Genomic DNA, 25889 nt, shown 5'->3' with positions numbered 1-25889 from the left:
CAAATTTAGCATATATAACGGATAATACTTAGCGCGTTACACGACATATCCACTTTGTCACATAAGCATAAACTTTTCTTTTTGTAATTCTAACGAGTTACACATGTACATGCGTCAAGCTACAATTTGCAAACACGGAGTCATTGATCCTTACATGTGAGGAGCCAAGATTCGAAACTCTTTAGTGATACATGTATCAGTCTTGTGCAGCATAAGCATATAGTAGTTGTACAGCTTTTTTTACATCTCGTTCGCCGCTCGTTCGCAGCTTGTCTGAAAGGTTAGTGTAGTTACATTGGAAGTTCGCCGCTGTCGGTGATGACAACCTTGCTCCTAGGTACCCCGTTCGCGTCTCCAACTTCTTCGACTTTGTACACTACGTCCATCCCGGAAATCACCTTGCCAAATACGACGTGCCGCCCATCCAACCTTTCAAGAAAAGCATAGCGAAATTCAGGCATGTAAGTTTTATAAACATTTCATTCGGATACATGTTCGGTTCCCAAATCGAAATATGCATGCCAAAATCATAACCTAGTTCGTAATCATACGACTGGATTGATCTAGTTTCAGTTCTAGGAAAGGATTGTTCAAATGGGAATTGAGACAAGTCGGCGTTTGAGATAAACAACTTAACAGAATTGATATCTCCTACCCCGACTTATTTGAGAAACTCCACTAAAACTACAGGTATTCCAAGAAACCTACCAACCAGTTTTGACTGTTGTAATGAAGAATTGTGATCCATTGGTGTCTGGCCCAGCATTTGCCATAGAAAGAATACCTGTTTTTCAGGCAGAGAGTCGAATTCAGATGAGTAGTAGTACGTTTCCAACATTTACAGTTAAACTTCACTTAAAGGAGAACTTTTGCACGAACAAACTACTCAAATACAAGGCAGATTTTACTTGCCTGGCCCTGTGTGCTGTAGTTTGAAGTTTTCATCTGCAAACTTATCACCGTAAATTGACTCACCACCTCGCCCATCACCGAGAGTGAAATCACCTCCCTGTATCATAAAGCTGGGAATAATCCTGTGAAATGTACTGCCCTTGTAGTGAAGAGGCTTCCTACTTGTTCCAGTTCCTTTTTCCCCTGAGACCCGAGGGCTCATTAAATTTGAAAACTACACAAAATTTGTAGCTTCCATGCAAATAATCACAAGATTACAGATAAGGGAGCTGAAGTTACTTGTCTACCCGTGCAAAGCGCTCGGAAATTCTCTGCATTTACAACAGAAACTTTGGTTAATTCTTTCCACAGTAGTATATCTCAACAGAAACTTTAGTAGTGGGCTGTGGGAGTACCAACCTATGGTTTTAGGGACTGTTTTTCCAAAGAGACCCATCACAATGCGACCTTCAAGAAAACAAAATATCAATAATTTCAGTTAAACCGCACTTCTCTGCCAAATCATTTACAACAGCTGAATACTGATACACAAAACACAAAGTTCTTAACTTTAAGCTTTAATTTAATCTTATCAATTATTGGAGGAAATTAACGACTACCCGAAAATGTTTGCTCATGAGTAATTGAGGAACATGAACACTATCAAGGTAACAACATTTTCTCTGCCAAATAATTTACACCAGCTGATGGAACAACACACAATCTTCTTAACTTTAATTTAATGTGATCACTTGGTGGAGGAAATTAACAACTAAAAGTTCATTTAAACAACATTGCTCTGCCAAGGAATTTACAAACACAAAGGTTCCTAACTTTATTATATTTTTATAACTTATTGGAAGAAATCAACAAATACCCAGAAAATGTTTGTTCATAAATTGATGAAATCGACAATTAAACTAGCAGATTAAGAATTCATGTCATACCAATGGGTTTTCCATTTATTTCGATATCGAAGTAAACTTTGTGAGTCACTTGCTCCAAATCGCTTTCCTGCCAAAACACAGAAACACCCAACAAACGTAAGCAGCTCCGTTGGTTCCCAAAGAAAACTGGCGGGTGAAAATATCAAATACCCACCTCACGGAGCTCGCTTTTGACAACATTCGGCTCGTTCAGAGCTCCGTCGCCGCCGAATCGGGTCTGAAATCGAATCGCAAAACAATTCCTAAAAACAATTCGGAGAGAAGGGAAGATTGCAGAAATTGAGTTATGCAATTGGAAGAAAGAGGTGATGGAGTTTGTACCAGGATGAATGCTAAGGTGCCGAAGAGGAGAAGGACCCACAAAACAGCCGCCGAAAACAGCCTTCTTCCGGTCGTCATCTCGGGTTTCTTTTTTCCCAGTGCTTCCTCCGCAGCTGCGGACTAGTAAGCTGAGATGTGAGTCTGTAACCGTGAGTGGACTGTGTGTGGGCCTGTCGACTGGACTAAATGTTTGTTTGGGCCCAACTAGCAAACATTATCACTTTGTTTGTATTTGAGGGATTCCAATTCCATGGCCGGCCACCCAACATGTCCAAACATGTCAATTTTATCCTTTCGATAATAATTTTACCTTCCACGCACTCTTATTAGTTTTTATCATTAATCTTCTTCGATTTGTTTGATCTGACAATCGAAAATTGAGAGATGTAGACAGTAACATTGTTAATTTGGAGATAAGTTTCGTTTAGGAAAGTTTTCCTACGCATGTTTCCTACTCTCTCTCTCTCTTTCATCATCTCACATCATGTGATTTATATGTAACATTATTCTAATATTCCAGATGAAAGAAACTCTTGTGAAACGTGTTATATAAGTCGTTAACATACACAAGAGAGTATGAAAAACATGATAGGTAACTTTTTCTCCATAATCAAATTGAATTTCCCAAAATACACGAAATTTTGTAGTGTTATTGACGAAATTTTTAGCTATTAAATATGTTCATTGCATTTTTTATCACGAATTTAACGATTAAAAATTCATTACCCCGAAGAATACTAAGAAATTCCATATAATTTAATTATTCATTAGAAATATTGAATGCAGTGTACGGACAGGGTGTCACTTTTCTTCCCTTGTTTTCAGTTTTCACATACGTGTGTGGATTTGTTCAATGCTTCCAACTTTAAGTGGATCCAAGACCAAGTCATTGTCAACTTCTGCATTGTTCAGATTCTGCCTCTTCCCCGTTGAGTGTTAGGTATGATTTATGAGAAAGATTAATGACAAAGAGACTCTCTAAACTTTTTATGAACTTTTGTTGTTGAAATAATATACATTGATTGTATTTACGGGAAAACAAAAAGTTTAAATATCTTAACATCATTCTAACTATTACTAAATTTTTTTGTGATAAAATCTCACTCTCTGATAATTTTATATCTACTGCTCATATTTTTGACAAAATATTTATGAAGAATTTCATTTTTGAGAAAGTCTTAAAATATCAGAAATACTATGTTGAGCACCTAAGAATTATTAGATTTATATATCCAAAGTCTTTGTGAATTGGTAGCTGTAATAGGCAGCTTTATCGTGTACCATTGTTATTGTATTCACACTTGCTACTATAAAATATACTCACACACTCACCAATGCTAATTCTAATATATAAAGAAAGACTTTACGTTTTATTTGGTATTCAGTAACATGTCAACTTCGTTACTTTAATTCCAATTGCATAAATTTTTTTTTAAAAAAAAAGTGTAACCGGTGGCTTAACCACAACAATCTATTATTTCAAAAACTATAAAGACTCACAAAAATATTTAAGTGTCTTACTGACCATCATCGTATGATTTACAGATGTCAAAAATTAAACCAAAGATATACCGTGTATAATACAGACTTATAATCCATCTCTCACCAGCGCCCATGGTGATACCAATTACCAAAGATGTACCATGTTTTTGTCATTTTTTTCCCCCTCCTTTATTTAATCTGAAGAAGTTCCAGTGAGTTTAATCTGATGAAGCTTTTTTTTTTTTTTTTTTTTTTTTTTTTTTTTTTTTTTAAGTTTTTTAATTTGATGGATACAATGGTCTAGTTGTTACGTTTAACGATCCAATTTTTAATTTAACCTGGGTAGGTGTTTACAGGGACGATGCCACTCTACGAGGCTTTTGGCTCTTTCTATTTGCTACAAGCAAGGTAAAGTAGCCTACTCTATTTCTTTATTTGGAAAACAATAAAGTAACCTACTCAATTGACGTGGGAATCTTTATTTTTTTGCGAGAAGAGAGTAAGGATTTTATGGTGTAATCCAACGATCAAGTTTTTATGTGTAATTTTTTTTTAAGAAAAATTGACTATTTGTAAGAGAAAGGGAGTGAGTTCAAAACTAATTTAAGAAGTGAGAGTTTCAAATCTAGGACGCGCATTAGAAACTTAATATACTATCCACTATGATATTAGACACGTAATTTTCAAATGTTTACCCTGAATAATCAAAAGATTATGTCTAGTTCAACTTGCAAATCCTTCATCAGTTTCAAATGTTTATTTTGCTTTGAGCTTCCCCTTTTTACGGTTGATTTATATTATGTCAATTTTGATTTCTACCATTGGTCATTTCATCAATTTCGTTGATCAGTTTATTTATTATTAAAATAAAATTTTATTATTAACGGAGGGAGAGGTTTGAAACTATACAAGGATCAAGAGAAGAAGAAGTTTCGAACTCACGAAGTATGTATAAAAACTCAACACTCTATCTACTAAAATATTACATCACATATCGTTGCGTAGTTTCATATAACGATATTGCACTCTAGAAGACCAATATAAATCAATCACACAACGATGTATTTATTAAAATCCTTATCCAAATAAGTCAAAATAATATTGCTTTTTAAAAATAAGAAATAATAATAAAAAAGACTTGAAAACTTTAAGTTTTAACAATAAGAACAAAATAAATGATAAAGTGAATAGTACCATGATTGACTTTTTAGTGTAAATATATGATTTTTCGTTAAAATGAACAATACCGGAAACTTTTCATTAAGTTCTGTTAAAAATATCGCAATGGGAAATAATTCTTTCATGACCAACTTGTAAAGGGCAGTCACAAATGTAGTTGTAGCCTAGTAATAAAAGGGCAGTCACAAATATAATTACTTATTTTTTAACATATATATTCCACATTTATATAGTAAGACATGATTTACCATCCGCCGTCTTGGAAAAATCTCTCCTCCCCCGGTCTTTGTTTTCTAACTTGTTTTTGACTTGGCACGTCAATGCCAATTGCTCTCACGCCAACTTTTCAAAAAACCAAAAAAAATAATATAAAAAAGGTAAGACAAGTTTTTGGTATTGGAACGAACAGTTGATTAGTCGGTTAACCTCCAACGATCCAGCTGATTTCTAGGGGCCCCTCTCCTCCTTCATCACTTCCTCCCTCTCCCTCTTCTCCCTCTTTTTTCTCGATTCACTTTCCCGGTGACCAAACAGGAAACTCAGGAAACCGAAACGAAGATCGGTCGGACTCGGAGGCGGGAACTTTCGATGGGGGACAGCAATGCACCGCACCACAATTACAAGATGTTCAAGTGCTTCAACCGGAAGTTCAAGGCCAGCGAGGCCGGCCCGCCGCCCGACGTCAAGGCGGTGTTCGCCGAGTACGCGCAGGGTGGGGACCGGATGTCCGTCGACCAGTTCCGGAGCTTTCTGGTCGAGCACCAGGGCGAGTCGGCCCTCACTATCTCCGACGCCCATACTATCCTCCACCAGTTCACGACCCGCCACCCGGGCGAGGCCGCGCAGCACAAGAAGCACGCGGGGGGACTCTCTCTCGAGGATTTCTTTCATTTCTTGTTCCTTGAAGAGTTCAACGCCCCAATCAGAAGTCAGGTCAAACTTTATCGCCGCCACCCCATGAATCTTTATTTATTTTTGTTAAATGTTATTGACACTTCAAAAATGTGTTTATACTGTGAACATTGTTATCGGAGTTATCATGTTGATGCATGCTCTAAGTTTACAATTTGGTAAACATAAGTCCGGCGAGAAAACATATTTTTTGCTTATAAAGTTTGTTTTATTAAATTTTTAAATAATAAATGATATAGTGACGATTTGAAGTGTTTTCGAAGTATTACTTGAATCTAGATACTTTGAAAGCGAGTACAGATGATAAGGGCTTCTCGCTTAATAATATAGATGATATAGGGAGGTTTTGAACAAGTGAAATAGAGACGAGAAATTTCGGCAGTGTTGTCTAATTAGGGTGACTCTCACACCAGATGAGATCAAATTACCGGTAGGTTTGATGTTTTTGTGAGAGTTGCTCTACAGATGACGTAGTCGGGCCGCTTTGCTTAAGATTTTTCTCGAAATAAAGCGTCGTTGTTGGCTAATATGTAAGTGATTTTGCAATTGCAGGTACACCATGATATGAATGCTCCAGTATCACATTACTTCATATATACAGGGCATAATTCCTACCTTACTGGGAATCAACTGAGCAGTGATTGCAGCGATGTCCCAATCATCAAGGCATTGCAAAAGGGTGTTAAAGTAATTGAACTTGATCTGTGGCCAAACTCTGCAAAAGATGATGTTCAAGTTTATCATGGAAGGTACTAACTTGCAGTTAGCTCAGTTCATTACAAAATCCGTCTCATCTTAAATTGTATTTCGCTTATAGACTTACAGTTAACGATGACAGATTGAAACGAAATTAAATACAGAATGTATTTTGCAGGACCTTGACCGCTCCTGTGACGCTAATCAAATGCTTGAAGTCGATAAAAGAACATGCTTTTGATAAATCACCATACCCCGTTGTTATAACTTTTGAAGATCACCTTACTCCCAAGCTTCAGGCTAAAGTTGCAGAGGTTAGCTTTCATGTTTGAATTATGCATCTGTTGCTTTCACATTCTTGTTTTCGGACCTCGAGTTTATGATCTTGCATAATACAGTTGGTTATCAAAACATTTGGAGACACGCTGTATTATCCGGAGGCAGAAGACCAAATGGTAGAATTCCCATCACCCGAATCCTTAAAAAAGCGAATTATTATCTCAACAAAACCGCCAAAAGAAAGCAGCGGATCAAAGAGTTCAAAGGGCAAGGGTAGTGGAAGGTCTTCATCTGAAGAGGTCAGCTGACAATTGCAATTAATTTATCTCCCAGTTTGGTCTGGGGTCTGCTTAGTTTACGTTACTTATTTTACTGGGTTCAGAGTGGCAGTGATCAAGATGGCGACGCTATCAACAGTGCCAATGCAGCTGAAGCCAAATCATACCAACAATCAGCGCCCGAGTACAAGCGTCTCATAACAATCCGCGCTGGAAAACCATCTGGTGAATTAAAGGATGCTCTAGCAGTCGGTGATAAGGTTAGACGTCTTAGTTTGAGTGAAGGAAAACTTGAAAAGGTGGCTGAAGATCATGGAACTGATGTCGTAAGGTAATACCTACAAGAAGTTAACTCATTTTTTAGTTATCCGTGTTCTTCTCAGTACTAATAGTTCTGTTACTTCTTGTTATGCTCTCTAGGTTCACACAGAAGAATGTTCTAAGGGTGTACCCGAAAGGAACACGATTCAACTCCTCAAATTACGAACCACATGTTGGCTGGATGCATGGAGCTCAAATGGTTGCATTTAATATGCAGGTCAGTTTCAAGTTTTTATTTTTCTCAGATGTTAACTTTGAGTTCAAAGTCTCAAGATCCAAAGAAAAGGGAATTTGTTTTTGAAACAAACACAATTCGATCTGTGCTAATATATATAGAAACCTGCTAAAATGTTGAAAATATTTAACAGGGAAAGGACAAGTACAATTGGCTGATGCATGGGATGTTTAAAGCCAACGGAGGGTGTGGTTACTTAAAAAAGCCGGACTTTTTGATGTGCAAGGGTCCGAAAGGTGAGGTATTCGATCCTAAAAACGCCTTGAAAGTGAAAAAGACATTGAAGGTGAGCATATTTGTTTCAACTTAAAAAGTGAAGTTCATTGTATGCAGTTCCGAAATGGTCTCATGATAACATGAATGTTAATTGACAGGTGAAAATATACATGGGAAATGGATGGCACTTGGATTTTAGCCGAACGCACTTTGATTCCTTCTCCCCACCCGACTTCTACACAAAGGTTAGATCAATTATGCTGTCTATTAAGCTAATTACGCATTGATTTGTTTAATACGAATGTTCAACTCGAAAACTGAGAGTATTTTATGGATTATGGCAGGTCTATATTGTTGGAGTGCCAGCAGATTGTGGTAAATTCAAAACAAAGATAATTGAGGATGATTGGATACCTGTATGGGACGAAGAGTTTACATTCCCTATGACTGTTCCGGAGCTTGCCATACTCCGGTTAGAAGTCCGGGAGTATGACAGGTCAGAGAAAGATGATTTTGGCGGGCAGACGTGTCTGCCCGTTTCCGAGCTGAAGCCCGGAATCAGGGCAGTCCCCCTGTATGATAAAAAGGGGGAGAAATACAAATCTGTAAGGCTTCTAATAAGGTTTCATTTTGAGTGAAAAGTCAGAACAATGTCGATAGCATCACATCAGGACAAAAGCACTTCCCCTTACAGCATGATTAAGCTGTATGCAGGTGGTATGTGTAATTAGCGAGAATGTTAATTATGTTTTTAGCTTTTGATTTCGATTGAAGCCGTGACTTTGACTCATTATTTTCGCTAGTGGGATCTTACTAACTTTTAATCATCACTTGCTTGCTGCTAATCATCAGATGAGATTGTTTATTTGACATGCTCAACATGTGACCCTTTTAATTAAGCAGTAATGAAAAGATAATTATCATTATACTACGTTATATAGTTAACAAGTCCCATTTTTTGGTCACCTATCGTTGTTGAATTTGATATCAAGGTTGAGGATTAAAGTACTAAAACATATTCATCATTTTCCACCTTGGTATCCAATCCAAGGACAATTGACTAAGAGACATTTACGTATTGTCATTTTTGAGATCTTTTAATAAAATACTTGTTGTAATTTTTTTTTTTCCTGTCAAATGATAGATTTTGTTTGATGTTAGAGTAGCCGCCGATAGGGTTCGAACCCATGGCGTCATGCAAGGCCTCGACTCCTTTCTACTACTGTGATAAAAGGTCATTTGCATAAATTTGGTCATTGGAGTTTCATAGTTTGCTTAAATTTCAATTTAGACAATCTGTTAAATCAGCCAACATAATTACATAATTTAGCATTTTTGTCATGTGATAAACATGCAGAGAAGAAAAATCGGTCTTTATTTTTTATTTTATTTTTTTAACAAACAAGGGGGAGGAGGTGAGTTTAGCCTTACAATAGGCTAGTCATAATAATGTGGTTTAAATTTGCTTATGGCAATAGTCGAACTTAAAACCTCTCACTTACAAGTAAAGAAGAATACTATAGACCATACTAGTCAACTTTCTTAAACTTGAACCTCAAGATCATCAAATTACACTAAAACATTGAAATTTTACGACTGTATTGTGAAAATAACGTAGTACTATTCAGCTTTCTTAAACTTGAATCTCAAGATCACCAAATTACACTAAAACACTGAAATTTACGACTGTATTGCGAAAATTCTTCAAACAATGCTTCAGAGTCTAAAATATCATTATATGTGGCAAAAGATAAGCTATCTTTGCGCAGGTGTATGTGTAATTAGTGAAAATGTTAATTATGTTTTAGCTTTTGATTTGTATTGAAGCCGTGACTTTGACTCATGAGTTTTGCTATTGTGATCATAATATAAAAGATAATAATAATATTATTATAAATGTTTTAATCATCACTTGCTTGCTAATCATCTGATGATATTGTTTAATGCTCAATCAAGTTTTCAAGTCAACTCAGTTGGGTAATTTTTGACTTGTCATTGCTTGATCCGTGAAATGTGAAATGTGGCTGTACAACGAGCTTCCACGAAAGCAAGAGTTATAAATTATACGACATGCTCAACATGTGACCCTTTAAATTAAGCAGAAAAATATAAGATAAGATCATACTACATTATATGGTTATAGTTAGTCTTATTTTATTTTCACCTACCGTTGAATTTGATATTAAGGCCGAAGATTAAAGCGCTAAAACATATTGATCAGTATCCACCCTTGGTATTCATGCCAAGGATAAGTGAACAAGAGAAAATTTATATTTTTAGAATAATTCGTAAAATCAATTAACGTAGTTATATAATTTGATCTTCTTTTCGTGTGATAAACCTACAGAGAGGAGAAATCCGCCTTTTGAAACTTAGTAGGTCCAACTTTCTAAGATTTGCACCTTAGATTACCAAATTACACTCAAACGCTTAAAATCATGATTTTATTGCGAAAATTCTCCAAACAACGCTTCAGAGTCTAAAAAATCGTTATTAGCCGCAAATGATAAATGTTTCCCCTCTGCATGCTTATCATTTGACAAAGACGCTAATTCCTATTAGTGCAGATTATCCTGGATAGAAATTTTAATCAAACTACATAAATTTATTTGCCATAATTTAAACTATTGAAAAAAATGATTTTTCCCCTTTTTGTCGAAATTAAAAATAGAATTTCATAAAAAAAAAAAGTGGGGGGGGGGGGGGGGAGGACACAAAACTAATGTAAGAGAAATTAAAAATCGAACTTTCTATAAACTATTTTTATCTTGTAATTTTACATTAATTCTATGTTGATATTATAAAATATTATGCTAAAAATATGAGATGATGAGCATCATCTTCAAAGGAGATGTCAAAAGATAAATGTTAAATGTTAATTTGATGACTGACGTGTCAATGTCAGATTTTCTATACTTTCAACCAATACGTTTTTTTGTTATAAATGATATTTGTAGGACCCATTTTAAAAAGAAATCAATTAAAATAAATTTCAAAAATTTATAATTGGTACATTAATGAGACCCACACAATAAAATAATTAAAAATGATTTGACATCACCTTTTCTCATATGTCAAATTTAAAATATAAAAACTCATATGTTAATCCACATAAGATTGATATAGCGGTTAGAGTTTGCTCTTAATTTCAAATTTGATTACATGACATTTCATTTAGGTTTTGATTTAGAGATGGTTGACAAAAGAAAAAAAAAAATGCGCCGACAAAAAAATGACAGTAAACAGTAATTATAATTGGAGGGCCATGGAAGTTTATGGATTACTCCACAATATTTCAAAAGTTGATGACTTGGTTGGATCCATCCACGTCGACATTAATGGTGATGTCGTTTCTTTCAGAGGCAGATTGTCTGCCTACTTGTTCGGATGTTTTTTTATTTTCTCTTATTTTATGCGATCACGATTAAATCACGTAAATATTTGATATTAATTTTTTTATAAAAATAATAAGATAAAAAATAATAAAATATAAAATATTAACATTATTTAACCGTAACCGCATAAATAAAAAAAAATATTAAAATAAAAAGAGCATCCAAAGGGCAGACAATCTGCCTCCGTTCCTTTCTGCACGGTCCACGGGACATGGGACCCATGCACATTTTTCTGTCTCATTTAAGTATTTTTATGGCATCACGAATCCACTACTGCTCCCCTCCCATCATGTAAAATGGCTGTATTTAGCATAACCCAGACTGTTTTTTTTTTTTTTTTTTTTTTTTTTTAAGAGAATCCAGATTGTTTTTCATTAAAACGGAATTATTACTATTTAATCATGTATTAACAGCTCCAAATATTACTCATGAGATTACGGTAATGATTTGTTATTATCCTAATCCAGCTATAATGTTCCCATTGGAGAGAATAGTAGACAAGACCTTGAGTGCAGGAATGGATAGTTTTAACCACATTTGGGATTGTGAGCACAACAAAATGCTTTACAAAGAAGTACACCAGTTTTTTATTTTTTACACGCTTTTATTAATTTTTTTTTATTAATTTTCTTCAATTTATTCGATTTAATGGTAAAAAATTGAGAAGTTTATATGAAGGAAAAAAAATAGGTGTGAATATCACTACCTTACGACTAACACTTGTTAGTGCTAGCTGAAGAAACACCGAACATAAACATAAAGCGCCTAAGTGCTTTTGGCTTTCGAAATTTAAGATTAAGGTTAAATATTTTTGTAATAAGAATACTAGTCATTTTAAAAGCAGTCTAAAACACGGGAGAATGATTATCTCCCCTCTTTTTTTCCCCTCCATTTTCTTTCACTTCTATTTGAACAGTCACGGTTAAGGCATGTTAACATCTTATATCAATTTTTTTATAGAAAGAGAAAGACAAAATACAGAATGTGAAAGAAGGGGATGGAAAGAAAGGGGGAAATAATTCTAGTCCAAAACACAGTCGATTTCTGTACTGTTTATAACTTGCAAGTAAGACAATAAGATTGGATGCCCGATCTCTGTACTATTTATAACTTGCAAGTAAGACAATAAGATTATTTTTCTCTATTTTCAAAGTGCAAATTACACTTTTCAAGTATAAAATCCACATGAAATATGAAGACAAGAAACTGATAAAAAAAACATTTCTAATTAAGGGAAAGGATAATGTTGGATCTTTCGGATATTATTCTTTCAACCGTAAAGACAAAATAGGGATAGACAAATACATCCCAGTAAAATAACACACAATGTTTATCCACTTATTATTTTTGGTCCCCAAAGCCACCGTGTCTCACCTATGATTAATACACATCAACATTGTTAGTCATCCACATAATGGCAAAGGGATCTTTTCCGAATCCCTTCTATCAAATTCTTCCTATCAACTAATTCGGACTATTGAAATTTGATCCAACGATTACAAATAAGGGTCCACTTTAAAAGTTATAATAACTTTGGCCGTTAGATCAAATTTTAAGAGCCTATATTGTTTGATAGAGAAGATTTGGTGAAAGGGATCTGGAGCAAATTTCGTCAAGTTGATTAAACTACTGTGCTTGTAAATACATAGTAAATATTGTATTTTTTTAATATAATCTTTAAAATATATTGTCATATCGTTTTAAAAAGTCAAATCATCTTCAACAGAAATTTGACACTCAACATGACATTTTGACATCTTTTAAAGTTTCAATCTTCATGCGATATATAAAATTAAAGTATTATTTTATTTTATTACATTATTTTATTTTCTTAATTTCTGTTATATATATATTATTTGAAGCTGTTGTCAAATTTAACCGTAATTAGCCTTTCTGCCATTCAATTTCATGTCACATAAAAATTAACATTTCGATTCAACAGTACTAAAACGACCTTTCTTACTATAACTGTTGATACAGGTATTTTGACTTTTACTCTGAAGATGCTCAACAATCAAATTCTGAGGAATAGGATCATCTCCGGATCTTCTTTCTGAAGGTTCGGAGGATTAATCATTCGTGTTCGTTCATCGTATATTGTGCAATTATAAATAATTTAAAATTTTTAATTTAAAATTGAATATAAATAGCACCTAACAAAAATTATCCTCACAATATACGATAAACGGATAAGATTGATTAATCTCTGGATCCTCATTAGAGATGATCCTTGTCCAAATTCTGACCTCATCCATTCAGCAGTTAAACGATTTTAAGTTCATATTTCAAAATAAATTAGAAAGAGTTCATATTTCAAAATAAATTAGAAAGTAGACAATTATCGTCACCACAATACATAACGAATGACGATAAAATGTCAGATTGTACAGCCACCTTATTAAATTACCCACCAATAAGCCACGTGTAACGTAAAAAGTAAATAGTATTGGTGTGGTGGGTCCCACCCCACCACCCCATCATATTCCGTTCCTTTCCTTCTGGAGTTACTTCACTCTCCCACCCATCTCCCAAATTCCCCAAGCAACCGGACACCGACGCGGGCGAATCTCCTCCAAATCCTCCGGCTCCGAATTCCGATCCGAACAAGGCGATTCTCCATGTCGAAGCAGACCTACAGAGTGTGCTTCTGCTTCCGGCGGCGCTTCAAGCTCGCCGTCAAGGAAGCACCGCCGGAGATCAAGGCCTTGTTCGATCAGTACTCGGAGAACGGCATCATGACCGCCGATCACTTCCACCGATTCCTGACGGAAGTCCAGAAGGAGGAGAACGCCACCAAGGAGGAAGCTCAGGCCCTCATCGAACAGAGCCTCTCCGAGCTCAAACACCTCAACATCTTCCACCGCAAGGTCCTCGATCTCGAAGCATTCTTCAAGTACCTCTTTGGCGACTTCAACCCCCCAAACTCTCCATCTCTCGAGGTACATATTATTTTAATTTTAATTTTAATTAAGTTTGGTAATTTTTATGAATTTTTTGTTTTTGTATGAATTTTGAATTTTTGTTTGATTTTTTGGTAGGTGCACCATGATATGAATGCGCCATTGTCGCATTATTTCATATACACAGGGCACAATTCGTATCTGACTGGGAACCAGCTGAGCAGTGACTGCAGTGACGTTCCTATTATTCAAGCGCTTCACAGAGGAGTGAGGGTGATTGAGCTGGATATTTGGCCGAATTCGAATAAAGACGATGTCGATGTGCTTCATGGAGGGTATATTTTCTGTTAAATTTGCCATCTTTATGCTTTAATTTTGTTACCCATTTGGAAAAATATGCTAAAACTAGTAGTGGAATACTGGATTGTATGTTTGCTTTTCAATTTGCAATCTTTGTTATGTAATTTTGTTACCCATTTCGATAAATATGTTAAAGCTAGTAAGGGAATAGTAACATTGTATAAGTGGTTCAGTTTTGTGCCTAATTTAAGACGAAAATCGATTTTGTTTTATTAGGATGATGACAAGACCGGTGAAACTTATCTTTGTGCTGTAAATTTGTCACCTAATTGGACAAATATGCTACTAGTAATGGAATACTAAAACTGTATAGTTTGATTTTGTACCGAATTGAGATGAAATTTGGGTTTGTTATACCATAGGACATTGACTACACCGGTGGAACTTATCAAGTGTTTGAAGTCTATTAAGGAACATGCGTTTGTTGCCTCTGAATACCCTGTTGTAATCACTTTGGAAGACCACCTGACCCCGGATCTTCAAACTAAAGTCGCTAAGGTTGGTATTTGCAATTTCCTTGTTAGGATTTTAAACTTGAATGGTCTGGTATTAATTGTTTTGTCAACCATTTTCAAGATGGTCACTGAAACATTTGGAGAGGTACTGTTTTCTCCTGGCCCGGAATGTCTGAAAGAATTTCCATCCCCAGCGTCACTAAAGAAAAGGATTATTATCTCGACCAAACCGCCTCAGGAATATCGTGAGGCAAAGGATGCTCTGCAAAGTGAAAGTGATCCGAAGAGTGGAAAAACTCCAGCTGATGAGGAAGCATGGGGTAAAGAAGTCCCGGATGCCAAAGTTGCAATTGCGGTAGATGACAAGGTATGGAGACTTTTTTAGTATAACTTGCTGCATTGCTGATTTGGTGAGACCAAAATCTTTTAGTTTATTTTGTTTATGTTTAACATTTTTGTGTTTTTAGCACAATGAATTGGATGAAGAAGATAGCAATGAGGAGGAAGATGTTGATAATGGTGGTTCCAAGTCCGTTGCACCTGAATATAAGCGTTTAATTGCCATTCATGCTGGGAAACCCAAAGGTGGATTAGTGGAGTGTCTCAAAGTAGATCCCAATAAAGTGCGGCGTCTTAGCTTAAGTGAGCAACAGCTCGAGAAGGCAGTAGTAACCTATGGAAAGGAAATTGTCAGGTATTTTATCCATCTTTAATATGATGCTCACATGCCATTAACTCGTACTAAAATAAGAATGTAGCACTAGTGAGACAATCATATCCAGTCATTGTAGTTCAAGTTTCATTTCAGTACTCGTTAACCTCAAGTCAACGCATCTAGTGTTCAGTGCTAAATTACATTACAATATTTGATAGGCTTTACATTATTGTCCTGGATAGATCTTCGAGGGCAGACTCAAATTCAGATCCATTATTAATCCTGTGCATTAGAAGACAAAATTTCTGCTCTGATGATTGTTTTTGTGTAGGTTTACTCAGAGGAATATTTTGAGGGTGTACCCAAAGGGCATACGTGTTGACTCATCAAATTATAACCCAATGATTGGGTGGTCGCATGGGGCTCAAATGGTTGCATTCAATATGCAGGTAAAATGTATTTGCATATAAAAGTCTATTTTCCACCAGCTGTGGGTTAAGCCAGTTGGCCCAGGCACACTGCCTGCCCCCTTGCACCTGATTTTGAATCCCCCTCCCTTTAAATTAGAGTCATTTACAATATCGTCTTGTCAAAAAGTTCTAATTTTCCATATCCGTAGTGCTTAATGGTATCCATTGTGCTAAATAAATATTATTCTTGTTTGGAGTGAACTATAATCAATGTGTCCTAATTAGGCTTATGTTATCTGTGTATAATAATTAATTGAACAATTTTGTGTGAAGATTGGATTATATATATTTGTGATGTAGCCACTAATGGGAAATGGTTGGTGTGTTCTGTTGGTCCTAATATTTGTTTTAGGGTCAATGGAATATCACTCTTGATTCTATGGCTTTTGAAATGGAGATAAAGAAATAAATAATTCTTGGCTTACAGCTTGCAAATACTTAGAATGGGTTTGCTTGTGACAGGGATATGGAAGATCATTGTGGTTGATGCAGGGAATGTTTAGAGCCAATGGTGGGTGCGGATATGTGAAAAAACCGGATTTTCTTTTGAAGAGTGGTCCACATAATGAGGTCTTTGATCCTAAATATGATTTACCAGTGAAACAAACTTTGAAGGTGAGCGCCTTATGCTAGGCTTTTGACTTTCGTTCCTTGTTTTGTCATATGCTGAGTCATAGCTAACGGTAATTATTCTGTTTTCTAGGTAAAAGTATATATGGGAGAAGGATGGTACTATGATTTCAAGCATACACACTTCGATGCATATTCTCCTCCAGATTTTTATGCAAGGGTAAGTTGGAACAGCCTACATCGGCGTTATCATTTCTCACATTTGGGAATGTTTGAGTACACTGTTACTGTCCTGTGGTTTGCTGTTTGCTTGGTTTTGTCTGCATCCTTTTACTAGCGTGTTTAGAAACTCGTGATCATGTATACCAAAGAATTGAAAATGTGATTTGAACTTTATAACAATTCAGGTAGGAATTGCTGGAGTTGCTGCTGATAGTGTGATGAAGAAGACGAAGACCCTAGAGGACGACTGGATTCCAGCGTGGAACGAAGAATTTGAATTCCCATTAACTGTTCCAGAACTAGCCGTGCTCCGCATTGAAGTTCACGAGTATGACATGTCAGAAAAGGATGATTTTGGAGGCCAAACATGCCTACCGGTGTCTGAGCTCAGAAGAGGGATTCGAGCAGTTCCCTTACACAGCCAGAAGGGAGAGAAGTACAAATCCGTAAAGCTTCTCATGCACTTCGATTTTGTTTGAATAAAAACCCAGGTTTGCACGTTGTGTGGGCAGAGAAGAAGAAAACGCCACAATAATGTAAAGCCTTTTGTTGTGTTGCATTTGTGTGTACATGTTTTTGTGTGATTATATGTATTTGGTTACACGTTATCTACTGGTTCTCTGTTTGATATATGTAATACGACGTCGTGTGCCTGGAACTTTATGTAAATTTGTAAGATTGAAGTGATTGAGAACAGCAACAGTTTACTAAAAGTTATCTAGTAGTGTTTTATTTTATTTTATTTGGGCCTTATTGGTCGGACCAAATAATAAATGGGCTTTAGTTATTGTGAGGCCCATCAAACATCCAAATAATAGAAAATTTCCAAGAGCCGACGTGCCGGGTCGCTCAAAATCTCAGTCGACTCCGAAATCTTAAGAGTTGTTGTTCATTGCCTTAGTACTCAGTGTTTAAAATATCGGTATTAGTGAAAATATCAATATGAAAATTAGTGGACATATCGATGTCGATTTCGATATTGGTTGTTTTCGATGGAAATTATAAAAATTTAAACTTTAGAGAATGTCAAACATTGGTTTAGATGAAATATAAGAGTTTTTTCAATATTTAACCGATATGTCGACAATATCGATGAAACTGTCGATTGTAGCCGAAATTTGAGAATTTCTCCGATATGTAATGAAATTTAGACTTCATATCTTTCCATATCTTTCTTTGATTTTTCAGATAGTTTCACGAAAATATTGATAGTATCGCACTGATTGTACTCATGCGTGCCCAGAGATTTGTCATCCTGGTGGTCAGCGCTCGCTCATCACCCCAGAAGTGCTCTAAAAACTGTGGAGGTAAGATCTTGAAGTTCAAACAGTTAAATGATAAGCAAGGACCAAAGCGGAAGAACGGGCGCGACAGGGTGCAACAACTGACGCAAATTTCGACGTTGCAAGTACGTAGTTCCTTTCCTGGAAAGAAAGACTCAGCACTTTGAACTGCCTCCTGGTGGTTTTAGTTGCTGTATCATACTATGAACACAATTGTCTCCTCCGGCTTGATGATTGGATGAAACGAAGTTGAAGGGAAACGAGAAAGAAGATACCCCCGAATATAACCAATGTAAACCTCGACGACCAAGGTAGTACATTATACAGCAATACCTATTTGAGGTTCTTTTTTCCTCACGATCAAGAAAATGGTGTCACCAAGTGCTTTCTGCAGAATGTAGCCGGAATGTCTGGCCTCGTTTGTGCCCTATACTCGTAGGACTAGCAAATCAAAGACCAGTTGGTCCTTACAACTGCAACACCCTCGAAATGTTAGTATGTGCATGACTTCTTCAAGCCGATAAAGTTTACCAATTTCGACCGCGAGACACATTCAAACAAGTTTTTGGGGTGATGTCTCATTGAAATTTATTTGAACTACATGCTTGACTTGGTCCTCTGTTTTACAAAATAAAAATTAAAAAGAAAAAAAATGATCTTTCCAACGTCATGTGAAATGTATGTTGAACATTCTTTTTGTTTGAGAAAACTAGAAATTGGTTTCTGAATGTTGACTGAATTGGAGTTTTGATCCTTAAACTAAGAATTTGTGAGTACTGGTCCTTGAATTTATTATGTGGAGCAGTGATCTTTTTCGGTAAAACTGTTGAAACTTATGATCTTTATTTACAACTTAAAACCCTTTGTTTTGGACAAGAGTTTAACATTGTTATCCAAAATGATCATTACTCCACATTTCAGCATGTTTATAAAATAATACTCACAAATATTTAGTTTAAGGAGTGAAGTTTCGATGTTGCAAGTACGTATTTCCTTTCCTGGAAAGAAAAACTTGAGCACTTTGAACATCCTCTTGGTGGTTTTAGTCGCCTTATCATACTACGGATACATTTATCTTCTCCGACTTAATGATTGATTGAACGAAGTTGAAGAGAAATGAGAAAGAAGATACCCTCGACTGTAACCGATGAAAACCTTGACCAAGGTAATACATTATACACCCGATACCGATTTGAGGTTCTTTTTTTTTTCACGATCAAGAAAATGGTGTCACCAAGAGCTTTCTGCAGAATGTAGCCGGAATTTCGGCCTTGTTTGTACCCTAATATAGTAAAAGGCAATCCTAATTCAATAAGGCTCCCCACTTTACAAAGAGGTTGTTTCCATGACTCAAACCCGTGACTTTTTTGTCACAAAAAAGCAACATTTTCGTTGCGTCAAAGCTCGGCCCCTTGCACCCTATACTAGTATGACTAGCAAATCGAAGACCAGTTAGTCCTTACAGTTGGTTGCAACTTCCTTGAAATGTTATTCTGCGCATGACTTCTTTAGCACAGACTTCTTCAAGCCGACAAAATTTAACAATTTCGAAGGCGAGACAACGTTCAAACAAAATTTTTGCGTGATGGCTCGTTGAAATTTATTTGAACATTTTGTACATGCTTGACTTGGGCCTTTGTTTCTTACCAAATAAAAATTACAAAGAAGAAATTACCCTTCCTACGTCATGTGGAATGTATAATGAACCTCTTTTTTATTCGAGAAATTGAGGAATTGGTTTTTCGATGTTGACTAAATTGGAGCTTTGGTCTTTAAATTAAGAATTTACGAGTATAGATCTTTGAACTTATTATGATATTTTGCGATGATCTTTTTGGGTTTGAAACTTCTTATCCTTGTTTTTATCAAAAATGATCATCACCCCACATTATAGCATGTTTAAGAAATAATGCTCATCAATTAGGTCATAGTTTAGGAATCGATGGTCCATTTTTGGCTTTTTGTTTAAGCATAAATTGAATAGACAAAAGGAGGAGGAGAAAGAAACTAGGCCGTGTGAAAGGGTTTGTGAATTGTGACACCAAATTACAAGGCAAAAGAGCATGCAAGAAATTAAGGTCAACAAAGTCCTCCTACTACCATTTTCACATAACAAAAGCTTATTAAATATTTCCCTTTTGTATGAATTAAATCATGATGAAAAGAGGAGTGAATTTTATGGAATTTTCCTTGCCCCCTCAGTGGGCCTAATGACTTTACTTAATTACGTTTAAGTGTGTGTCACCATCACCAACAACGATTGACTAATTTTAGTCCAACTGGTCCTACCCTGGAACAACCAGGGCCCTATAAAGTTCTAAAGAGTTAGTAGATATTGACTTTTTTAACCCTTTCAACTCCATATTCAGGTGGCTAATTCATTATTCCAAGTGTTTGATCAATCTTTCAAATTTGTAACGCAATTGAGTTACTCATGTTTATTTTCCCACACTTTTTCATTTTTTTAGCCAAAACAAATGAGAGGAAAATTGAAAGAATATAAACAAAAGGATGGGGCAAAAAAATATATCGATGCAAAAATCATTTTCCCAAATAATGTGTTTGGGCTAGAAATTTCAAATCCAGATTCATAATAAATCAGGTAGAAATTCCCTTCAAAACATTAGAAGATGATTAAAGATGCACTTACTGACTTACATAAGCATTACGAAGCTAATAAGTAACAAATTTTTAGGGTTGATTTTGGGTTGCTTAAACTTCTTAAAAGTAGCTTCTCAAAAAAGTTGGGAGTTTAATTGTGTTTGGTAAATAAAGAAAAGGTGTTTTTTTTTATTTTTTATTTTTTATTTTTTACTTTTGAAATCATGGATCCAAAACCAAAACAACAAAAAGCAGAAGCAGCTTTACACATACTTCTCAAAAAAGTTTTCCACATATGTTTATTCTCACATCAAAACATAAACAATATAAAAAAAGACACATAAACCCAAACTACTCATTTCAAGTAGTTTGCATGTAGTTATTTCAAATCATCTGTCTAATGTTTTGTGCTGCATTTCTAATTAATTTAGCCTGAATTCCGAGCTACCAAAAATCTGGTTATTATTTCAACAGTTTCCTTCCCTTTCTCCTCCACAATACATACATTAAGAAATATGAGCCATCTTTGATACACACTAATACAAGAAGGAAAATTGCTATCTCGTATTGTAACGGGACCATCGACGAAGACGTTACATGATCATGCATGTTTGCGTAATATTTAAAGCATTGAAGCCACAATTATAATTGTCGACGGTCTTCCACAAGCGTCTCAATAAATATATAATCCACGCAGTAGAGGTGGTCACCGGCCACCCCCAGTCCACAATCCATACATTGCGTTCATACTACTATACAAAAATAACAGCAGCATGCATATATTAATCTATAAATGTTATGCTTTCATATTAAAGTCTCTCATTACTCAATGAGGCACCGCTTTAATTTATGGACACGTACTAACCAGGGTTTTTTTGTTGTTGTTTTTTTTAGCAAATCGATATTTTTACAATAATTATGTGAAGGAGAGTTTAGCTAAACAACATGATGGACAACTTAATTTGGTATCAAATTCGTCATTCACAAAATTCGAACCTAAGACATCTCACTTATAAGTGAAGAGAAATATTACTAAACCATAGTACTGAGCGACTAGGCAGACCTTTTATATGAGAGAAACTTATGTCTGACCGGGGTGTTTTAGCCGTTAGATTTTTGTTCAAAAAAGAAGAAGAAGATATAATGGTTAAACAACCTGAGCATATATACTATATCTCATACTCCAAAACGCCTTAGAACTTTTGTTCGTAGTCATAAGTATACGCCCTTTCTGTGTAGGGAATGAAAAAAAAATAATGATATGGTTTAGTACACCAAGTATTATATAATTGGTTGAATTTTTTTCAAATTTCCAACCACATATGTTATAACTTGATGCACCAGGCCGTTTTTCCGTCACTTAGAAAATCTCTTGGAGAAGGAGGATGATTCTCTTCACTTCTAATCTCTCTCCCCTTCTTTCTCCTCCTATTTCACATCAACATCTTATATTAATTTATTTATAGAGACAATAAGACAAAAAGTAATGTGCGAGATGAGGAAATGGATGAAGATGAGAATGTGAGAGGAGATAATCCTGTTTCCTCGGAGAATGGATCTTGATCCTACACGTGTCGATTGATTAAGAGAACACATGGGCTTAACCAATTTGGCAGCCTTGTTAGAATTTCCGAGTCAAAGTGTTGGACGTGTAAACTAATCTGAGATTCAAAGTTCTAGACTGGTACTTTTCCTTCCCCTTTCGTGATGGACCATACCTCATGACTCATGACATTGGAAAATTCTCTTTTTTTGTGTGCCACAAAACATACTGCTACTGGCTACCGCTCTCAAGTACAAACCGCAGGCTTTGTAATCTTCGGCTGACTTCGCAAAAAGCAGAAGAAGAAGAAAGAAAACACATTTATTAAGAGAAATCCCTAAGGTTTTTGGAAAGCCAAACTTTTGTGTCACAATCTTTGACTCCCTCATCTGCCAAGACAGTATTGTCATGCACCTTTCTGTGAATGAGGACACCCACCCAAATGAATCGTGCCTTGTTTAAATCACACCACAAATACTCAATTGCTTGGCCAGTTGACTGGTCCGATCATTTAATATTAATAAGCATATCAATCATTGATATGTTATTCATATTACACTGTCGAAACTTATATAGCAAGTAACTGACGACGTGATATTATCTAATTGGCTCATTTTATGGTATGACCCTAGTTGAATGCTTTGGCATACACATTTAAAAGTAAAAAAACAAAAAAAAATTAGGCATCACTTGAAAATTGCAACCAAGGGCTATATTTTTGTAGCTGTTAGTGCTTACAAAATGTTACACTACAGCAAGGTTAGATAGAACCCCCTAAATCTCTAGTCTTTTTACAACCCCCAATGCTAAAAATCTTAATTAAATCCATTCAATTTATCCCCTAAAAATTTGACAAAATTTGAAGAAATAATTCAATTCTTTCTTTAATGGGAAGGAAGCACATTTTACTCACTCTTACTCTGCAGACACAATGGAGTTTCCACCACTAGAGATGTTGCCGGGGCTTTCATCGCAGAGAGCAAACGCCCTCTCCAAATTCGCCACAATGTCCGCCATCGTCGGCCTATCTTTCCCTTCCAAATTCACGCAATGCATTGCGGTATACGCCATCAGCTCAATCGCCTCCGATTCATTCACCTCCGGAGGCCCAACCCTCCTGTCCAAAACCCTCACCAACTCCCCGCTCATAATCGCCGGCACTGCGAAATCAACCACGCTTATAGGCGTCCCCTCGTTCTCCGCATCCTTAAATATGGCCCTCTTCCCCGTCAGAAGCTCCAATAGCACCACACCAAATCCATAGACATCGCTCTTTGCTGTCAACAAGTTGAGTCCATAGTACTCCGGATCAATGTAGCCAACCGTCCCTGCCGCCTTCGTTGGCCTAAAATCCGCCTCTGAGTCCGGCCCCATCAACGACAACCCGAAATCAGACACCCTCCCGGTCCAATTCGCGTCGAGCAATATATTCGATGATTTTATATCTCGATGAATGATAGGCGGCACGGCGTAATTGTGCAGATACTCAATGCCTCTTGAAGCATCCAATGCAACCTTGATCCTCACTCTCCACGAATTCAACAAACTGCTACTCCTCTCCACATTGTTCTTGTCATGCAAGTGATTGAAAAGCGCACCGTTTTTCATGTACTCATATACCAAAAGCCTCTCATCCCTCTCTTCGCAATATCCGACAAGCCTCACGAGGTGCTTGTGATGAACTCTCGACAAGAAGGCAACTTCCGAATCGAATGCCCTCTCCTTCTCCTGAAACTTCTTCATCTTCGAGGCGGTTTCGCCTCGCTTGATCGCAACTTCCCGGCCGTCTTGCAGTTTGCCCCTATATACAACTCCGAAGCTTCCGGAGCCAATCTTGTTCTCCGTTGAGAAGTCATTCGTGGCGGCCGCGAGCTCGGACAGTGAAAACTCCTCCGCCCTGTCAGGGTGCTTCGAGGATGTTCCGCTCCTCTGCCGCCGCATGATCCTCGAGCCCTGGCGGGGGATGGTGGACGATCTCGACGGAGGACTATTGTTTGACGTTGTCCCATTGCCATTGTTTGAGCTTGCAGCTCTAGTAATTGTCGGCTGAACTGAATTATGAATCTTCTTGTTCCCAAAACAACCGCCAATCCACAAACAATAAATAACTGTACAAATACCTGCAAATCCTCCGACAGAACCCACAATGGCAAACACCAATAAACCAGTAGTCAACGTCGCAGACCGCCGCGTTGACGTCGGTGGCGGTGTTGATGGCGGCGGTGGTAATGCTGGTGGGGGCACTGAAATCGGAGGAAAACAGGGTTTGCAAATGTTACCAGTACCAAAACAGAGTCTTTGAGACTGAGGGTAAATTCCACATTCACTGCAGGAGGAATTAACACAAGAACCGGGGAGAATTTCGGGCAATTCGAGCTCCACCCCTGATTCTGAACCGGAGAGAATGGGCCAGCCCGGACCCCAACAAACAATCGAAAAATTCCTGGTGGTTAATCCACATATGAAATCCGACCCAGAAGCTAAAATTTGAAAAGACACTCCATTTGTTTTGTTGATTGAAAACTGGCCCATTCCTCCCCAGCAGACGACTGTTTGATTGTGAGTTCTGATTGCACAGCTGTGATTTGCTCCGAGTGACAGAGCGGAGTACTCAAAAGGCGAGCCAGAAGGGGCGTTCAACTGACCGCCGCCATTGCTTCCCCTGCAGACCAGAAGCCCGGTGGTGTTGATCCCGCACACATGCGAGCCTCCAGCTGCGATGGTCGCCATTGACATGTTTCCGAACCCGTGTTCTATTTCTACCGCCATTGCAGTTGCTGTGCCCCAGCATCGAACCTGGAGGCTGGGTTTCAGAATTCCGCAAGAGAAGTTCGATCCAGATGAAATCGAGGAGAATTTGTCCGACCCAGATGGCAAGTTGGGCACGTCGTTGGGCCGCCAGCATTCTACGGTGTCTGTGTCGACAGTTCTGGCGCAGATATGGTCGTCGCCGACTGCGAGATTTTCTAACGGAACGGTTCTGTTGAAGTAAAGGCGTTTGGATTTGAAGGTGGAGTTTTGGGAGGTGATGTTGTCCCAGCAGAGGAGGCTGTATCCGCCGGAGCGGATGCCGCAGAGGGAGGTTCGGCCGCCGGAGATGGCTAAGAATGAGATGTTGGGCTCGACCGCGACGGTTTGGCCGCGGCGGTAGCAGACGATGCGCAGCCGCGGTTGGTCCGAAACGACACCACAGACGGTGCCGGTAGCGGATATTACGGCGAGGGTTGAGCCGGAGCCGAGGGCATGAACTGGTGGTGGGATAACGGCGAAGAGGATGGCGGCGGTGATGATGAAGGTGGTGGTGGGGAGGGAGGAGAAGGGTAGTTTCGTCATAGAAAAGAGTGAGGACTGACGGCATGGGTGGTGGGTTGCCGTGCTCTGGTGTGTTTCATTGGAGGCGCTCTTTTGGAGTTTGCATGTGCATAGACACGGAGGAAGAGAGAGAAAGAGAGGAAAGAGAGAGACGAAGAGGGAGATATTCCAAGTAGATTTTGGGGAGTTCAGAAACTGTTAAAAGACTCTTGATGTTGTTTCGCAGCATTGATATATCCTATGACGGAAACATTATCCTAATATATAATTCCTCTCTTTTTTTTTTCTTTTTTTTTTTTTTATCCTTTTTTTGGTTGTTACTTTTGAGGAGAGAAAAAATAGATGATAAGTAAATTCTTGTGGTTT

At 37.3% G+C, this 25889-nt stretch overlaps 4 protein-coding genes across 4 annotated transcripts; 2 read left to right on the top strand and 2 right to left on the bottom strand.

The window, feature by feature from the left end:
- Positions 1–11: 11 nt before the first annotated feature.
- LOC137720243 (peptidyl-prolyl cis-trans isomerase CYP20-1-like) lies at positions 12–2308 on the bottom strand. The gene is made up of 8 exons (XM_068459284.1): positions 2160–2308; positions 1993–2055; positions 1839–1905; positions 1312–1359; positions 1200–1223; positions 913–1095; positions 709–784; positions 12–429 (listed from the first exon to the last, which is right to left on the bottom strand). The coding sequence occupies exons 1-8, from the start codon at positions 2235–2237 to the stop codon at positions 291–293; spliced, it is 678 nt and encodes a 225-aa protein (XP_068315385.1). The 5' UTR covers positions 2238–2308; the 3' UTR covers positions 12–290.
- A 2926-nt stretch (positions 2309–5234) lies between these two features.
- On the top strand, positions 5235–8704 carry LOC137720792 (phosphoinositide phospholipase C 6-like). The gene is made up of 9 exons (XM_068459902.1): positions 5235–5753; positions 6285–6481; positions 6607–6742; positions 6827–7006; positions 7090–7316; positions 7406–7523; positions 7675–7827; positions 7916–8002; positions 8102–8704. Exons 1-9 carry the CDS (start codon positions 5409–5411, stop codon positions 8393–8395), a joined length of 1737 nt encoding a protein of 578 aa, XP_068316003.1. The 5' UTR covers positions 5235–5408; the 3' UTR covers positions 8396–8704.
- Positions 8705–13668: 4964 nt separating this feature from the next.
- Positions 13669–17521, top strand: LOC137720178 (phosphoinositide phospholipase C 2-like). The gene is made up of 9 exons (XM_068459195.1): positions 13669–14091; positions 14191–14387; positions 14775–14910; positions 14989–15234; positions 15335–15561; positions 15854–15971; positions 16455–16607; positions 16696–16782; positions 16970–17521. Exons 1-9 carry the CDS (start codon positions 13771–13773, stop codon positions 17261–17263), a joined length of 1779 nt encoding a protein of 592 aa, XP_068315296.1. The 5' UTR covers positions 13669–13770; the 3' UTR covers positions 17264–17521.
- Positions 17522–22215: 4694 nt separating this feature from the next.
- On the bottom strand, positions 22216–25700 carry LOC137720873 (putative serine/threonine-protein kinase-like protein CCR3). Its single transcript, XM_068459984.1, has one exon. The coding sequence runs from the start codon at positions 25542–25544 to the stop codon at positions 23127–23129; it is 2418 nt and encodes an 805-aa protein (XP_068316085.1). The 5' UTR covers positions 25545–25700; the 3' UTR covers positions 22216–23126.
- Between the last annotated feature and the right edge of the window lie 189 nt (positions 25701–25889).

This window comes from Pyrus communis, chromosome 16 (assembly GCF_963583255.1).
Source record: "Pyrus communis chromosome 16, drPyrComm1.1, whole genome shotgun sequence".
NCBI classification, from domain to species: domain Eukaryota; kingdom Viridiplantae; phylum Streptophyta; class Magnoliopsida; order Rosales; family Rosaceae; genus Pyrus; species Pyrus communis.
This window is presented reverse-complemented; position numbering and strand designations above follow the sequence as displayed.

Excerpts from the sequence above, each read along its gene's own strand:
- LOC137720243 (XM_068459284.1), bottom strand. The coding sequence starts at position 2,237 with ATGACGACCGGAAGAAGGCTGTTTTCGGCGGCTGTTTTGTGGGTCCTT. Across the intron at positions 2,056-2,159 it reads GCACCTTAGCATTCATCCTG|ACCCGATTCGGCGGCGACGG; the intron begins GTACAAACTCCA and ends ATTCGATTTCAG. Across the intron at positions 1,906-1,992 it reads TCAAAAGCGAGCTCCGTGAG|GAAAGCGATTTGGAGCAAGT; the intron begins GTGGGTATTTGA and ends GTGTTTTGGCAG.
- LOC137720178 (XM_068459195.1), top strand. The coding sequence starts at position 13,771 with ATGTCGAAGCAGACCTACAGAGTGTGCTTCTGCTTCCGGCGGCGCTTC. Across the intron at positions 14,388-14,774 it reads GTCGATGTGCTTCATGGAGG|GACATTGACTACACCGGTGG; the intron begins GTATATTTTCTG and ends GTTATACCATAG. Across the intron at positions 15,235-15,334 it reads CAATTGCGGTAGATGACAAG|CACAATGAATTGGATGAAGA; the intron begins GTATGGAGACTT and ends TTGTGTTTTTAG.
- LOC137720873 (XM_068459984.1), bottom strand. The coding sequence starts at position 25,544 with ATGACGAAACTACCCTTCTCCTCCCTCCCCACCACCACCTTCATCATC.
- LOC137720792 (XM_068459902.1), top strand. The coding sequence starts at position 5,409 with ATGGGGGACAGCAATGCACCGCACCACAATTACAAGATGTTCAAGTGC. Across the intron at positions 5,754-6,284 it reads ACGCCCCAATCAGAAGTCAG|GTACACCATGATATGAATGC; the intron begins GTCAAACTTTAT and ends TTGCAATTGCAG. Across the intron at positions 7,317-7,405 it reads CATGGAACTGATGTCGTAAG|GTTCACACAGAAGAATGTTC; the intron begins GTAATACCTACA and ends TATGCTCTCTAG.